Source organism: Canis lupus, chromosome 12 (assembly GCF_048164855.1).
Source record: "Canis lupus baileyi chromosome 12, mCanLup2.hap1, whole genome shotgun sequence".
NCBI classification, from domain to species: Eukaryota; Metazoa; Chordata; class Mammalia; order Carnivora; family Canidae; genus Canis; species Canis lupus.
This window is the reverse complement of record NC_132849.1, coordinates 1,065,767-1,083,261: the sequence shown is the minus strand read 5'-3', so window position 1 is coordinate 1,083,261 and position 17,495 is coordinate 1,065,767. Positions and strand designations below refer to the sequence as shown.

At 51.7% G+C, this 17,495-nt stretch overlaps 1 protein-coding gene and 1 long non-coding RNA gene across 2 annotated transcripts; one reads left to right on the top strand and one right to left on the bottom strand.

Moving 5' to 3' along the window:
• Positions 1-1,137: 1,137 nt before the first annotated feature.
• On the bottom strand, positions 1,138-6,849 carry LOC140600836 (uncharacterized). The gene is made up of 2 exons (XR_012003977.1): positions 5,000-6,849; positions 1,138-1,576 (listed from the first exon to the last, which is right to left on the bottom strand). It is a non-coding gene; the product is annotated as an uncharacterized lncRNA (long non-coding RNA).
• Positions 6,850-10,836: 3,987 nt separating this feature from the next.
• On the top strand, positions 10,837-14,604 carry ADORA3 (adenosine A3 receptor). Its single transcript, XM_072768985.1, has 2 exons — positions 10,837-11,756; positions 13,485-14,604. The coding sequence occupies exons 1-2, from the start codon at positions 11,407-11,409 to the stop codon at positions 14,077-14,079; spliced, it is 945 nt and encodes a 314-aa protein (XP_072625086.1). The 5' UTR covers positions 10,837-11,406; the 3' UTR covers positions 14,080-14,604.
• Positions 14,605-17,495: the final 2,891 nt, after the last annotated feature.

The window sequence follows — 17,495 nt, the reverse complement described above, 5'->3', positions numbered from 1 at the left end:
GGTCTCACAGTGACCTAGAGTTCTGTTGTCCCGCTCGCAGTCATGGTCACTGAAACAAGGTCTAGCTTCCCTCTGGGAATGACCAGTGCAGCCCAGTTGACTCATGGGCTAGGGCAGGAGGAGCTGCTGGTGCAGGCTGGGTGTGGCTGTGCCCTGGCTCCGGAGCCTGGCCCAGAGGCTAAACCTGGATCAAGAAAAAATTCTATTTCTTTGTTCCTCCAAAATCAGGAAAGGTTGCTGGCTTAGTGAAAGATTAGATGATGTTGGGCATTTAAGTTGGGGAGCAAATACAAATGAACATAACGCAGATCGAATCATGGGCCTCCTCTGGCCGGGCCGGTGGCCACAGAGCTGCTTTGGCGGGCACTGGCTCTGTGCGCAGCACCTCACATGTGGGCTGGAGGCCCTCAGAGTGGTGAGGAGTGCTGGCTGACCTGCCAGGCCCCAAAGAATTCCTGCACCATGGTCATTGTTCGGGGTTATGCGGCTCTTGAGACCCGCCCTGGAAAAGCTTCAGCAGCGGGGCGTCTGGGGCCCAGGGCTTTCAGTGGCCAGTGAGCCGGCAGGCGGCATCCCCCTGGATCGTCGGGGAGTCCTCGGCACAGGCCTGTGGATGCTTTCCTGGGCAAGCGGGGCCACCCCCCCACACCCCATATAGATAAACCAGTCCAAATGGGGCCATGAGGCACCTCCTAGCAAGTGTGAATAAGGGAGATCTCCTTCGGATGCTTCCCATTTCTGAAGCCACGAGCACGTAGGGGGAGTTAGAATGAGAAGTAGCTCCTCAGTGAGAGACTGAGGGGCAGTGCTGGAGAGACACAGGACCTGGGGGAGCATCTTTCATGGACTCGCAGTAAGCCTGTACCTCATGGCTTGGGGAGGGGTGGTAGGTGTGGAACGATTTTTCCTTTAGTTCCGTGTGTAACAGGCACCTCCAAGGTGGAGTGCTGGGCAGGCGGCTGATGGTAAAGCCTGGGCACCCGTCACACCCATCACCAGGGCCCCACACATGCTGGACAGGGGGTGGGGAGCCGGGAGCCTGCACCCCGACCAGGCTCTGTGACACCTGCTGTGCCCGTGTCACTTCCCACAGGCTTCACGCTGGTATCTTTGCCATCTGTCAAAGGGGCTACCATGACCCAGAGAATAAACAATTTATAGCATCTTCCAATTTAAAATGAGAAAGACAGGGTTGTTTTGAGGCACACGGCCAGCCCTAATGGTGATTTCTCCCTTGGAGCACGTGGGTCAGGGGCTGCCCCCACGTGAAGAGGCGTCTGGCTGTGGATGAACACCCACTGGGCACGTGTGGGGTGCTCCAGGGCGGACGGGCACCACCGGTGCAGAGCGGTGTCACGTATGGGCACCCACTGTGCAGCCATCAGCGAGGCCTGGCCAGCAGACTGTCAAGGTCAAGTTCAGCAATGAAAGAAGGAAAGACCGACTGTGGGCTTGGTTCGAGGGGTTCCAGGCTGTTCGGCTGGAGATTCTGAGGGATGCAGACCAGGATGACTGAAGAGCAAACGGAACAGACCAGGGAGAGGACCCGTCCAACAGGAGATTGAGGGCGTTGGCCCTGAAGAAAGGCAAGAACGGGCAAGCATGTGTTTGTGAATTCCCAACTATATGGGTCCCCAACCAGTTCTGTTACGGAAGAAACCTGGCTGCCTCTCCAAGTCTGACCTGAAACCAGCCACTCTGGGCAGCTGTTCCCTCCGGGGTTCCATCCCTCCCCAAATCCTTGCCTCTGGAGCCCCCACCCCGAGCTCAGGGCCCGCGGACAAGGCAGCCAACCTTGTGAGTCCCATGGCACTCTGGGTCAGACTGAGCTGGCCAAAGTGGTTTTAGGCCCTGCAGACAGAGCAGTGATGAGTAAGGTGTGATTGGTTCTGATTGTGAAATGGGAACGAGCAGAATAGGACAATGGACAGTACGTGTGTGAGTGTGATTGTGCATGTGAGCGGAAGGGGGCACGCGTTACATAGATCATAGAGATCAACGACACGGGCTGTTGCGTGTAGAGACGCTGAGACCACAAAATGTGATAGAGCTATGGGACAGCCCTCCGCGGGGCCCTTTCATGGGGCCCTAACTGGTCACACGCTGTTTGCTGTCTGAACTGGTTTGAGATTGAAATTAGATGCAAAAAAATTTTTTTGCTGAGCAAGAGGTCTCCCTGTGTGCCTCCTGATTTCTTGCCAGACATTGAAAGGTGTGGTCAGCCCTTTTGAGGGATGAGGAGAAGACAGGTCCTGAGAACCCCAGAGAGTTTATTATTGGTCTCCTTTGTACTGTTTTTTTTTTTTTAAGATTTTATCTATTTATTAATGAGAGACACAGAGAGACAACATAGGCAGAGAGAAAAGCAGGCTCTCTGCAGGAAGCCCGATGTGGGACTCGATTCCTGGACCCTGGGGTCATACCCTGAGCCGAAGGCAGACACTCAACCCCTGAGCCATCCAGGCATCTCTGTACCAGGTACTATTTTATGCTCTTGGTACTTTAGGGACAAGGGGAGTGGGAGCGAGATCTAAAGATGAATCAGGCATAATTTCTTATGGAGTTTACTTAAGGACTTTAGTAGCTCGTGGGAGAAGCAGTCACATAAATAAATAACTACAAATGGTGTAGTAAGTCCTCAAAGAGAGGAACGTGTCAGCTGACATAGGTGTGCAGAGGAGGAAGCTATTAACTCACTCTGGTAGTGGCTTCAACCCTTTGTGGACATGGGTGGGGTGTACATAAATATAAATAAAGTCTACCTGGGGGAATCATGATATCATGCCCTGTACAACAGCATTCCCGGGGAGGGTGTTTATGAGGCCATGTGTGCTGGATGCTCCAAGTGATGTACTGAATGCTCTTCTTAAGGCGCTCATTTAACCCTGGGGGTACTTTCTGTCTTATCATTGCTTTTTGTTTTGTTTTGTTTTGGTTTGGTTTTGCCCAAACTGGTCATTAAAATACTATTGTGGGGGCATCTGGGTGGCTCTGTCGTTAAGCATCTGCCTTTGGCTCAGGTCGTGATCCCGGGATCTTGGGATCGAGCCCTGCATCAGGCTCCCTGCTCAGCAGGCAGTCTGCTTCTCCATCTCCCTCTACCCCTCCAACCCATGCTCTCTCTCTCTCTCAAATAAATGAGTAAGTAAATAAATCTCAAAAAAAAAATATGATTGTAGACTGCTTGTCGGGGAAAAAGAACCTCAACCCAAAGTCAGGGAGGGACTGACAAGAATCTTTGTACAATAACCTAGAATAGGGGATCCCTGGGTGGCGCAGCGGTTTGGCGTCTGCCTTCGGCCCAGGGCGCAATCCCGGAGACCCGAGATCGAATCCCACGTCAGGCTCCCGGTGCATGGAGCCTGCTTCTCCCTCTGTCTGTGTCTCTGCCTCTCTCTCTCTCTCTCTCTCTGTGACTATCATAAATAAATAAAAATTTAAAAAAATTAAAAAAAAATAACCTAGAATAACCACCTTGCAGACCTGCCTTAGAAATAAACGCTAGTGCCCCTTCCAATATTAGGTGCACATCTTCATCACACCTTGCCTGCTTCCAAAAAGGATGGGGGGCCGCTCCCAGCAGAAGAGTCGCTCACACCCCGGGAGCCCAGGGCTGACGCGGAGTCTGAGCAAAGCCTGGTCACTGAGACAGAGCACCAGCTCCAAGCCTCTTGGCTGCCCTGGCAAAAGCTGCCATACAGCATCCCAGGAGGCAGTGACTCTAGCAGGCTGGTTTGTGAAGAAAACAACCTCTTCGCTAGCACTGAGGTCAGGGAAACTTATCCCAAGAAACCTTCCTCCTTACTTTCTTTTTTCTTTTTTTTTTTTTAAGATTTTATTTATTTATTCATGAGAGAGATGAAGGGAGAGAGAGGCAGAGACACAGGCAGAGGGAGAAGCAGGCTCCATGCAAGGAGCCTGATGTGGGACTCGATCCCGGGACCCCAGGATCAGCCCTGGGCCGAAGGCAGGCGCTAAACCACTGAGCCACCCAGGGATCCCCTCTTTTTTCTTTAAAGATTTTACTTATTTATTTGACAGAGAGAGAGAGAGAGAGAACACAAGCAGAGGGAGCAGCAGGCAGAGGGAGAGGGAGAGAGAGAGGGAGAGGGAGGGAGAGATGGAGAGAGAGAGGGAGAGGGAGAGAGAGACTGAGGGAGAGGGAAAGGGAGGGAGAGGGAGGAAGAGGAAGAGGGAGGGAGAGGGAGGGAGGGGGAGAGAGATGGAGAGGGAGAGGGAGACAGAGAGAGGTTGAGGGAAAGGGGGAGGGAGGGGGGACTGAGGGAGAAGGAGAGGTAGAGATGGAGAGCGAGAGGCCGGGAAAGGGAGGGAGAGGGAGAGACACAGCAGAGGGAGAATCAGGCTCCCATGAGAGCAAGGAGCCCCGATGCAGGGCTCTACCCCAGGACCCTAAGATCCTGACCCAGCCCTGGACCCTGACCTGAGCCGAAGGCCTACACTTCACCCCCTGAGCCCCTCCCAGGGCCCCTCCTCCCAGCATCTTCTCTAAGGAACATGGCAACTGCTCCTCCCGGGTCAGGATGACCTGTTGACACACACCTCCTGGGGCAGTCTCTGCCTTTGCCCCGAAGGAAAGCAAGGAGCCCAGGCTCCTGGGAAGCCACCCAGCAGGGGCCAGGACCGCGTGGTGTCTCCCGCCGCTGTGGTCTGACATCACAGATGGCTGCAGCCTCTGTCTACTCAGCTGAGCCGAGAGCAGCCCGCTGCTCGGTCCCCTGCCCCCGTCGCCGGCCTGACCAGTGACACAAGACTGAACCCAGTAGGGCCGTGAGGAGTTTCTGCCTCAATTGCCCAGTCGGGTCTGGAGTGACTGGTATGGAGCCGTCCTCGTTCTCGGGGGCTCATGGGGCAGCCCAGGGCTTGCAGCCCAGACAGACTTGGGCCTGGGCCGCAGCCCTGTCACCGCTGGGCTGTGCCACCAACAGCCAGTACCCTCCTTTGTCACTGCGCCCATTCTCCACGTGGGAAGTAGACCTACCCAGACGCCTGCGGGGCTGTGTAGGACGGTGAGCGATGCGTGGCCAAGGCATAGCGCGGCGGCCGGTGTCTCCAAGGTGCTGTCATGGTCATATTGGCGCCAGGCCTCACGCAGGAGGAGGGGAGACACACGTGACAGGAAGGGAGGTGACATACCTGCTGCCACTGGGGGTCTGCCTCTGACTTCTGAGGGACTGTTGTCACATTTGTTAGGCAGAAGGGAAAGGAAACCAGGGGTGGGGAGGATGTGGGAATCAGTGAGAGCTCCGCGCACAGCACATTTCTGCATCTTCTGGTGACTCGGTCAAGGGCGCGGGGTCCACACCGGGACCTGCAGTGGCCCAGAGGCCTGTAGGCCTGTCTGGGGTTTGGGAGACACCAGGCTGAGTGATTAGAAGCCAGGCGCAGAGTGTGAAGGCGTTGGAGGTGATGTGAGAAGTCCCGGGCTCTGGACCACAGGAGGCTCCCTGCCCGCGGGACGGAGAGGACTGGTCAGAGACTGGCAGGTGCCGAGGGCCCAGCTGGGGATGTGGGAGAGCTGCACACCCCAGGGGTCGCCCTGAGCAGCCCCTGCCTGGTCTCCTGGTCTCCTCTGTCCTCCCCCGAAATGAGGGGCCAGTAGCGGCCTCCGAGTCCCCGCACTCCTGCGACCAGCCGCACAGCCACCAGCGGGCCTGTGCACCTCTGGGCCTCAGTTTCCCCTGCTGTGAGCCTCATGGGGTGGTTCTGCTTAATTAAGCGGGCGGAGTGGAGCCTGTGCGGGGCAAAAGCAAAAATGAACTATTGGGACTTCATCAAGATAAGAAGCTTTTGCACAGCAAAGGATACAGTCAACAAAACTCAAAGACAACCTACAGGATGGGAGAAGATATTTGCTAATGACGTATCAGATAAAGGGCTAGTTTCCAAGATCTATAAAGAACTTATTAAACTCAACACCAAAGAAACAAACAATCCAATCATGAAATGGGCAAAAGACATGAAGAGAAACCTCACAGAGGACGACATAGACTTGGCCAACATGCACATGAGGAAATGCTCAGCTTCACACACTCTGAAGAAGAAACCCCAGCCGCTGTTTTTCCCGGAATCCGCACAGCTCTGAAAGTCGGAGCAGCTTCTCCACCGTTTTGAGCTGAGGACTGAGTTTAGTGTTGCCCAGAAATGTGCCAGGGGGTGGGCTTGAGCCCGGGCAGCCGCGCATCGGCCGCGTCTCCCGAGCCCTTAGTCCCTTGGTGTCCTGCGCTACACGGGTGGGTGCTGCGGCCTCCCCGCTGCCCCTTGGGGCGCGGGCCCACCCGGAGGCCGTGGGGATGTGCCGCCACCTGGCGGTCACTGTGAGCACAGCGCCCGGCAGAGGCTCAGCGGGAGCCAGGCGGACACCCCGCCGGGGCAGGAAGCCTGGACCCCGCTGCCACTCTGTACACTGGCATCTCCTTGGTTTCTGAGCGCCTAGAACCTGTGAAAACTCAGAGTTGGCTGGAGCCTGCTCTGGACTCTCCATCAGGGCCTGGGGCCTTCCGTTGCACGTGGGGTTGGGGGCCCTGGTGGGCAGGACGTTGGACCAAGGAGCTCCGCTTTGCTGCGCAGGATTTTCTCTTGCTCAGAGTAAAGGAAACTTGGTCTTTCCCTTCTCCCTCGGGCTGGCTCTGAGTGGGTCTCTTGAACTCCGGCTGTAGGCCTCAGGAGTCCCTGGCTCCTTGGGCTCAAGTCACTGGGCCCTGGGGACAGTGGCTCTGGATCAGTCCTGGAGGAAGGCTTCTGAGGGCCTAGCCTCCTCCTCCTGGCTGACTGAAGCAGGGAAAGGAGGGGTGCTGGGAGAGGCCACCTTCTTGGCCATCTCGCTCTTTCTAAGCCTCTGCCGCTAGCTAGCACAAAGCTTTGTAAAAATATAAAGCTTTGCGGAAGTGGTAATGGGGCCAAGAGGAAGTGAACAAACTGATTTTGTGCAACTCCACAGGCAGCAGGGGAGGCAGCGTGAGCCAGCCTCAGGCAGAAACGACCACCCCCCACCTGCCCGCCATCCTGTCTCAGTGACTGCCTGGACTGCTGCTCTGATGAGCCCCCCACCCCACCCCGTGCCTGCCCCCTCGGCCGCAATCCTGCTCACACAGCATCTGGCTGTTGGTGCGGGGTGGTTGCTGGGGCTCTCTCAGGCTTGTCTGAGCAGCTGCAAAGGAGCAGATGAGCACTCTCTGGCCAGCCTCTCACCATGTTAAGCAGAACCCCAAGGGCAAGGTTGCGGTCCTGTGGCTGAGCTATGTCCAGGCGCGTCAGGCCTGGGGTCGGGACAGGTGAGGCCTTTCCTAGGGACTCCAGACGCTTCCTGTGGTTCGGGTTGATGGATCCTCCCTGATCCTTGCCTCTTCCATGGAGCTCAGATTCTTTTTGTAAAACTAAAACAGACACAACTCTTTGAGATGGGGGAAATTCCCTGAGCCACTTCTTACTTATAGTTAATTTTATTATTAAAGAAATATTTTGATACTCTGGTCCAATGAAAGTTTTCTTTCTATCCCAGAGCTCTCCTTGGGGCCCTGCCAAGTGGCCTGCTGGCTCCTCCACTTCTTTGTGATTCAGAGCAGGTGCTAGACCTACACTGTCCTTGTGCTCTGTTCCCACAGGCTTGGTCACCTCTTTTCCAGGTGTGAGGTTAGAACGTCATGTTGAGGATATGGCAACATCAAGTCCACGGATGCCTTGTACTTGTAAAAGCTTCATGTGGTTGTTCAGTTGCCCATTCATTTCCTGAAACCAGAGGCCTGGGTTTGATGCCGGCTCCGCCACTTCCTAGCTGCGCAACCCTGGGGAGGTTATGTCACCATTCTGAACCTGGTCTGCTCAGCTTTGATTACATTATCAATTTCATCAGAGAGCATTGAACAAGACTAAGAAAGTGAAGTGCCCAACACTGCAGATGGCATAAGGGAACATACCTGGCAGGTCCTAGCTGATTTATTGGTATTCTATACCCAGTGCCAAGCTGATGCCCCCGGTTCACTGAGGTGCTTTCCTACTCGTTCATTTATCAAAAAATATACTGGAGCACATCGATCCGCCAGGCATTGTGGTAGGGCTAGAAATGAAAAGTGGGGAGCCCTATGCTTCAGGAGCTTGCAGGATGACAGAGGAGGGGGGCCCGATAAACACAGCGCAGGGAGGGGATGTCTGGGAAGTTCTCTTCAGGGTCCTGTCTGAGAATAGTCTTGAAGAAAGAGTGCATGTGTTCTAGGTAGACATGGGGAGAAGGGCTTTCCAAGCCGGGTGCACAGGAGAGAGGAAGTGAAAGCATGGCGGTGCTTGTGGTGTCAGGGGGGAGGGGGACCCACGGTGCTTGTGGTATCAGGGGGGAGGAGGCTGCAGAGGCTGGGAGACTCCCGCCTTGAAAGGTCTCATGTGCCATTCCAGGGAGGCTGGACTTGATCCTAAGGGCTGCACAGAGGCTGTTGGGGGACTTGCATCTGGAGATGCCTCTGGAGGCTGAGGTGGTCCCTCCATGACAGATGAAGGAAGTTACCCGAGAGCAGCTGTGGGCCGTCTAGGGAGGGGGAGGGGTTGGTGGTAAGCAAGATGACCATCTGCCCTGGCCTCTCTGTCCTCTTCTCCAGGCTGCCTTCTGCTGTTCCATCTGGAGTGGAAAGTTGGCTCAGGGCCCAATCCTAGGCCTAATTGCAAAGTAACTGGAAACCTCTCTGTTCAACCTTCTTGTCACCCCTCTGAGTGGGAATGGGCTCAGGCCTCCCTTGTTCATGGAGAGGAATTTCCAGAGAACTCCCTGCTGGGAAGAGGTGGTTAGGTCAGGTGTCCCAAGAGTGCCCCCCGCCCCCCGTCCCCCCGCTTATCCTTTTCTCCTGGAATGACTTTCTCACAGGCTATCCTGTACCCACCACACTGCTCCTGTCACGGTGCTGGGTCACAAAGCCCTCTCCTTGATTTCTCTAACCAAGCCAAGATGGGCTAGTCCTAAAAGGACTCACCTAGGTCCTAATGGAGGATGAAAGGGCTAAGAATCAGCAAACACACCAGTCAGGTTTCCAGCTGCAGCTGTCCAGTCCTTCCCCAAGGCCTCGGTCCACTTCCCATGGCTAGATCCATGGCTCAGGCACTTTCCTGGCCTCTGCCACCTTTCCCCTTTGCCCAGCTTCTGGCCCATAACCACGCAGAGGCCCCTATCTCTCTCTCTTCCTTGGGAGCTGTCCATTGTCTGACCAGTTCTCAAACTCAGAACAAGGCTGTAAGGCAGACTTGGAGTGGCCAAAGCCCCCAGGAAACCACCCTATTGCTGTATTTTTGCTCCAACCAGGCAACAGGACTTGTCCCTACACCAAGAGAGTCTCTCTCTCACATAGGGCTGTTTGGTGCTAGCCGGTGGCAAGGGACAGGCCGGGAGGGCCCATCGTTTACAGCTTGCCACCAAGATTCAACAATTGCTTTAGGCCAAGAGCGACTTCTTTGGGTGGCATGCAGCCTTCTAAAAATAGGTCTCTGTGACTTCCTTCTCTGAAGCAGAGAGAAAAAAAGCAATGGCGGTAGAAACTTTGATGAGAAGCCCTGCTGGATGCAGGCAGAGTTAGCGCTGGAAAATGCTGGAGTGAAAGAGATGCAGTTGGAGAGGGCTGTCCCCCAGCCCAGGGAGAAATGACAAGTCTAGAGGCATGAGCAAGGGATTCAGCCTGGGCCAACCCGGGATGAGGTGGGGGAGCAGAGGGTGATGTGGAGGCCACATCCCGAGGCATCTCACCAGGGCCCTGGCGAGGAGGTAAACAACACTGTTGGTAGCGTCAAGGTTTAGTTGGGGCTGTACATGGATTGGCATTTAAGGCAAATATCATAAACCCTTCAGTTCACGGTGCAGGCTCAGGTCCACCCACCCCTTCTTGCTGTCTCTGTAAATAACCCCTTGGGGCAGGACTGAGAGCACCTGAACTAGAGGGACCTTAAGTGACCACTGCCTTTAAGTGTCTGGTTTCCAGAAGCTGCAGACCAGATGAACAACTTCCAGGAAAGCAGTTGGGTTCCTCATTCCTGCAGGCGGTGGTGAGAGGGTACGCTGTGTGACGGTGTGCACGCGTGGGCCTTTCCCTTCTCTCTGCCTGGCCATCATCCTGTTGTCCTGTTGTTCCTCAGAGAGAGTTGTCACCAGCTGGTTGCTGGCTGGAGGGAATGTGAGACCTTGGTGGGTGTGTGGGCTGACCCGGGAAATGGAGAGTCGGCAGATATGCTTATGGGAGGTGCCGAGCCTTTTTGCCCTTCTAAGCAGGGGCTCTTAGCTTGTTCCTTTAGCAAAGGATCTTTGATGCAGAAGCTGGATCCCAGCTGTGCCGGCCAAGAGTCCACTCATGCCCCTCAATTCTCAGCGCTCGCTGTTAACGCACTGTCTCAGTCTGTTCAGGCAACTGTAACAGAACACCAAAGCCTGGGCAGCTTATAAGCAACAGAAATGGTCAATTCTGTAGGCTGGGAGGCCCCAGATCAAGGTGCCAGCAGCTCTGGTGTCTGGTGGGAGACAGCTCCTTGTTCCTGAATGGCGGAAAGGGTGAAGGAGCTCTGTGGGGTGTCTCTTATAAGACAGTAATCCCACGTATGGTGGCTCCATCTCCTTGACCCAGCCATCTCCCAAAGACCCTACTCCTAATACTGTCACTTTGAGGCTCAGATCTCTCAACATATACATTTTGTGTGGGGTGGGGGAAGGACCCAGACATTCAATCTGTAGCGTACACTAAGAAAACAATAAATTCTGGCTAAGGCTGCCACCAAAATCTACTTCTTGTTCCCCTGTGGCTCCCGTTTGCCTCCTTGTCACGGGGTATTTCTGCTAAGCCAGCAGAAAGCCAGAACATTCAAGTCTGTGCTTCCACTGCTCTCTCACCCAGGCCTACACTCCCATCCAGTCCCAGAGTGAATGAATCTCGAGCCTTCTCCATGCCACTCACACCGCTCCTCTGCTCTTTTCATCTGCTTGTGAGTGTTCCTGGTCTCTGCTTCCTCTTGGCCCATCTCACTTCCTGACCGCCCCCCCTAAGAAGGTTGCTTATCTCGATGGAGCTCAAGGAGGGGCAGGAGGCAGAAGCTATGAGCGTGTCTGTCTGGGGAACTTAGAGGAACGGCACTTTCAGATTCACCCCATAAAGAACTGTCCTCCACGCTTCCGGGAGCCCAGGGGTGTGTGGCCCATGAAGGGGCAGGAAATGATTGCCCCGAGATGGGCACCCTCTAAGAAAAGAAGGGAGGCTCTCCAAGGGAGCGTCCCACCAGAGAAGAGAAGGAATGAGCAAGTTGTGAATTTGGGACCGTTGCTGTTGCACCTGAACCTCTAGCGAGATGCCTGGCAAGAGCTAGGCTCACCGGGCCACACGGATCCTGTCAGCACGCCTATTACTTGGGAAGCTCCTTGGAGAAAGCAAGATGGCTGTCAATGGCACTGCCCTGTTGTTGGCCAATGTCACCTACATCACAGTGGAGATTCTCATCGGGCTCTGCGCCATCGTGGGCAATGTGTTGGTCATCTGGGTGGTCAAGCTGAACCCCAGCCTACAGACCACCACCTTCTATTTCATTGTCTCCCTGGCCCTTGCTGACATTGCCGTTGGGGTGCTGGTCATGCCTTTGGCCATTGTCATCAGCCTGGGCATCACAATCCAATTTTATAACTGCCTTTTCATGACCTGCCTGCTGTTGATCTTCACTCATGCTTCCATCATGTCCCTGCTAGCCATTGCTGTGGACCGGTACCTGCGGGTCAAGCTCACTGTCAGGTAAGAGGGGCCGTGTGGGGCAGTGATGGAGGTGCCTGGGACCCAGGGCTTCTTCAATGAAACCGAATCAAAACTGGCCTCTGAACTTGAAAGAGGGAGCTACATTTCTTTTCACCATTTGGTGTGTGAGGGTTGGAACAGTGTTGAGCTGGGACTGGGGAACAGAGGAGTGCTCAGGCCGTCTCCGCTGACTATGGGGGTGTACGCTTAGGCCCCCGGGGCAGCTAAGATGGTGGAAGCTTGATGCACCTTCAATTAGTAAAAGATGTTCTTGGGTTTTAGAAATGACAGAAACCTACTAGATAAAATAAGGAGCAGACAGAAAAGAATAGGAGGAGAGAAATAAACGGATGCTTCTGTTCTTTGCAGACGTAGGTTATTTTCAAGTTATTTTGACTTTGCTTCCTCTTCCAAGCTGAGGAGGGGACCAAGAAACAGTTCTCCATTGCAGAAAGTAGCAATGTGATGAGGTGAACAGGACGGACCACCTAATGGAGACATCTCATTCCCCAGGTGTCCTGAGTGACAATTGTCTTGCCCTCCTTCTCTCTGATCTTAGGGAAGAGATGCAGGGAGGGGGCTGTAAACAAGCTTTTGATACTAAAAAGCCTGAGCTTCAAAGTCCAGATCTTGATATCTGAGCTGGGGCAAGTTACTTTTACTGCTTTGGTTCCTCATCTTTCCATAGCGGTTAAGATACTCTGAACACAAATCTACCTCGCTTCGATTTCACCTCTGCTACTTGTAGCTTGTACAGGTTACCAGGATTGCTTGCTTTCTTTCTTTCTTTCTTTCTTTCTTTCTTTCTTTCTTTCTTCTTTCTTTCTTTCTTTCTTTCTTCTTTCTTTCTTTCTTTCTTTCTTTCTTTCTTTCTTCCTTCCTTCTTTCTTTCTTTCTTTCTTTCTTTCTTTCTTTCTTTCTTTCTTTCTTTTTTCCTTTTCCACCTATAACATGGGGACAAATATTGCCACTTCCTTGTAATTACATAGTTCACACGTGTAAGGCTCTTAAAAAAATGCCTGCACACGGTCTATGCTCAGTCAATAGTAGCTCCAACTCCTGTCATCTGTACCCATCACCAGCAATGAAATGGAGATTATCATAAAAATAGCTTTAGTTTGTTGTGAGATTTAACTGAGATAAAGTCTCCTAAGTACACAGTCAATACTTAACAAAATCAGTTTCCTTCTTGTGTTGTGTGTGGGATGTTGTCAGGAAGGATGGTGCTTCTCTGTGGATGAGTCATCTGAGGTTCTGGAAGCACTTCCACACGATCTCCACACCTCCACAGACCCATGTAACTCAATTATCAAGTGTGGATGCCAGTGCAAACAGAGAAGCAGGGGCAGGCACAGGTGGAGGGGAGTGTGGAGAGGCAGTTATAACTTCTGGGCTTCGGCACAGCAGCCAAACAAAAGAAGGCAGAGCGTTGCTGGAAAGGTGCTTTAAGGAGATAGGTCATTTCTCACCAGGTCCCAAGAGACCTAGAAAACTCTTACCTCCCAGGAGTCAAAGAATTCTTGGGCTGGAAATGGAGCTGTGAGTGTGGCAAAGTATTTTTAATCCATTCTTGATCATATTTCTTTTAAAAAGTCCCCCAGACACGTTTGCCGGAATGCCAGCACTCTCCATCCCCGTCCCCACCCCATCCCCATCCCCGCTCCTGTCACCCCCTGCCCCTTCCTGTAGCAATTCTATGAACTCACCCATTCTCTTCCATTCCAACAGATACAGGAGGGTCACCACACAAAGAAGAATATGGTTGGCCCTGGGGCTTTGCTGGCTGGTGTCCTTCCTGGTGGGACTGACCCCCATGTTTGGCTGGAACATGAAACTGACCTCAGAGCACCAGAGAAATGTCACCTTCCTCTCGTGCCAGTTCAGTTCTGTCATGAGGATGGACTACATGGTCTACTTCAGCTTCTTCACTTGGATCTTAATCCCCCTGGTTGTCATGTGTGCCATCTATCTTGACATATTCTATGTCATCCGGAACAAACTCAATCAGAACTTTTCAAGCTCCAAAGAGACAGGTGCATTTTATGGACGGGAGTTCAAGACGGCCAAGTCCCTGTTTCTGGTTCTCTTCCTGTTTGCTTTTTCCTGGCTGCCTTTATCTATCATCAACTGTATCACGTACTTTCATGGTGAGGTGCCACAGATCATACTGTATTTGGGCATTCTGCTCTCCCATGCTAACTCTATGATGAACCCTATTGTCTATGCTTATAAAATAAAGAAGTTCAAGGAAACCTATCTTTTGATCTTCAAGACCTATATGATCTGCCAGTCCTCTGATTCTTTGGACTCAAGCACTGAGTAGACTTCTGAGTAGTTGTCCTTGAAAGATGATTCTTCACCCCCATTAACCTCCAGATTCAACATCAGTAAACACTTGAGGACCTATTTGCCTGAGCCAAGGGCTTTCACATCCTTAATTTCTTCTACTGAGGTGGGGAGCATTTGACTGGTTGCCTCCAATTGTATCTCCCCTAACACCCTTCCTGTAATCCAATTATTTTCTTGTCCTTCTTCTCTGATTCACTGTTCTGGATGTCTGACTTGAGGAAAATGTCCTGCTGTTACTACTGTTTGTGTTCCTCCTTCCCAAGCAAGAGGAGAAGTTATGGAATCCGAAGGAGGCCTTGTTGACTCAGAGATGAAAAGTCCCAGTCCTGCGGGACATGAGTGTGGTGGCGACTCTGTTCCACTCCATTGCAGAATCACACCAAGAAACCTACCCCAGCAGATGTCAGGGAGATGGTAGGAACAGTGTCACAAAGGGAGACTTAAACTGCTGAATTCATCTGTAATTGTATTTGAGGAAATAAAAATGACCACTAACTGTCATGTAGCTCTTTTCTGAGAGTTCAGGGTCACCTGAGGTTCACAGACCCAGCTGGCAGATCTTGGCACTCTAGCCCTTGCCACCGGGAGCCACATGCCACGTTCACCTGTTTGGACTCTGGGCCCCTCACCCCTTGCCTTAGAACACCCTGCTTTTTTTTTTTTTTTTTTCCGGGGCTGATCTGAGCTTTTGGCAACTTTATGAGCCATTCACCAATTGTTAGAGAAGGATCAAAGGGGCAAGAAAGGGGCACAGGGTAGCTATTACTTGTGGAGTGCTTTCTGTGAGCTAAGCACTTTCCATACCTTACTTTTTCTGATGTTGATATGTCTGAAGAATGTGCCACCATTATCATCCCATCCATTTTGCAGAAGGAAAACAGAGGCACAGAGAGGTTAAGTAACTTGTCTGTCTATAGTCAGTTAACAAGTAGTAAGGCCATATTTAAACTCAGTCCTGCCTTTTTGGGAGAACCCAAGTTCCCCACCTATTCTCAGGCACAAAGAAGGACCTGTAACTTCTCCAAAGTCCAAACTCTCAAGTTCACCTCATGTACAACTAGCAGATACATGGATACAACCTACGGTTTGTATGCTTGAGGACTGCTGATTGGGGCAGAGGCCTCAGGTACTATCACTGGTGTCTCATTAATCCGGATATCAGGCAGGGCTAGCGTCCTAATCACATCCTTCCAGCACTGAGTGTGGCTCTGGAGAGTCAGAGGACACCCCTGATTTGGTCTACTCAAATGTGCAGCTGTGGACTCTCCTCCAAACAATGAGTATATGAAGCTGATGAGAACAGCAAGATGGGGGTTTCAATTAAACCACTTCGAAGAACATAAGTGTACTGGAGATTTTTTTCCTTTAATTGATTCTTAGCTGGTTCTGAAAGTTTATCCTGATCGCAATCTTAGGCCAGAGGTCGGTAACTGTATTTACCTAATTAATGTTTCATTTCAGTAAATGTCCTCACTTCTTCCCCGCCAGCCCAGGAAGAATGAACGCTATCTGGGAGATTCAAACACTTCCATCTACTCTCCTACTAATGCCAAACTGTGTTGGTCGCTGACCTGCTCATTTGCCCGCAGCGCTCACAGTATCTTAAAGGCAAATGACTAGGACCCGCCTCCAGTGACGCTGGAGGTGTGGGAAGCAATATTCATCTCCCCAGTCTCCCCTTCAACATTTGGGGATCTTTCTTCTCTAAAAATCCAAGCGCCGCCCTCAAAACCACCACAAATTTTCCCCTTAATGGCATCCCCTTGTTTGATTTCAGGCTTTCCCTCCTCAATCACCCAGAATTAATTTTTGTGCTTAGTTAACATGCCCCTTCAGGTTGAGGCCCTGTGTTTACCATGGGGCTTCTGGTGACCCCGGTACACTCATCTGCACAGAGGCCACCTTTGCCCACTGGGACCTTTGAGGGAAGTGCTGGTTAGTTTTCAATCCCAAACAGAGGCAGCTTCATAATTTACAAACAATTTCTAGCAGTTGCTATAGCAACACATAGAAAATTTGGGTTAAGGGGACAGCTTCCTTCCAAGCAAAGCAGGAGTCTGTCCTGTGTCATTTGGTATCGTAAGATGAGCTATAGTCCCCGAGTCTCAGAAAAAAAAGCTTTTTTTCCCTCTTTTCCTTTTCTCTTCTTTTCTTCTCTTTCTTTCTGAAGGCCATTGCTTAGCAAACCCACTGAGTTCTGCAAGGAAGTTATAGTTTGCAGGGAGTTATAGTGTGGTTGTTTTTTTATGTTTTGTTTTATTTTGTTTTGGTCAAGTAGGAATGTCCTGGGCTAAGATGGTCCACCAGCCCACTAAAAGCCCTTAAAGTGAGGATGCCTTTTGAAGTAGACTCAAAAAAGATGAACTAAGAATCACTGGTGAGGAGCTTTAGTAGAAGTGGCGAGCTCCACCCTGGTTTCAGGTTTAGAGATCAGCGTCACTTGCGCCTCCTCAGGCCTGTCTCTTGGCTAGCCTCCTTTAACGGGACACTTGAAGGTGGTTGTTGATTCTCTGTTCCAAAAGGAATAAGGTAAAAAGACTACCCAGACAAAACTGAGTTTTGCTTCCTCCTCCTCTGTATGAATTCTCTGGAACCACAGTAGATGTTGAGTAGCTGGGTTTATGTACCTAATTTTTTTTTTTTAAATCAAGTCTACCGTGGATATAAGCGAAGACCAAGTGGCAACAAGCAAAGGCTACCCCAAGTTTGCAATAGCAAGAGAGTCAGTCGCTGCCACTTGCATTTTGGCAGAGACTTGAAGGCAGGCAGAGGAGTAGGCAAGCTCTCTGGTGGCAACAGGGAGGCTTCAGGTGTGCCATTGGCCTGGGGAAGCTATGAGAAGTGGGGCTTCCTGTGTGATTGGCAAGGTGAGCATATTTGGCTTTCTCTGGTTGGTCCCCAGCTGGAAGAAGGACAAACATTTGGAAAGCTGTCAGTTACTACTAGCCATCTGGGGTTGTCACAGGGATTATCTTTTGGTGTTCTGGACTTCTGCTAGAGATTATGGTCTGACTTTCTACAAAACTGACTTTTAACAGGCTGGCTTCCCTGTCCAGTTACTACAGATAAAATGCTGGTTTCCTGGGCCAGATGTTCTGTCCAGAGGTCTAGTTTTATATATGGTCTGGCCATTGTCTGTGGGTAAATTCAGTCTTACAACCAGGTGCTCATTTTTTAGAGACACTCTGCCCTTAGATGCCTTCCTGGATATGCTGCAAATGGGGAAACAGGCTGCCTGTTGCCACAATTGCTCAGATGACATGCTGTATGTCCCCTTGTAGTCTATACTTCTGCTGTGTTATTACTATTGGGGAAGGAAGAGTATGCTGGAAAGAATTTTTCTCCCCCTCTCAGATTTAGCATCAGATCATGGTGGCTGTACTAGCTGTG

Coding starts and splice junctions, on each gene's coding strand:
- ADORA3 (XM_072768985.1), top strand. CDS start 11,407: ATGGCTGTCAATGGCACTGCCCTGTTGTTGGCCAATGTCACCTACATC. Junction 11,757..13,484: donor CGGGTCAAGCTCACTGTCAG/GTAAGAGGGGCC, acceptor CCATTCCAACAG/ATACAGGAGGGTCACCACAC.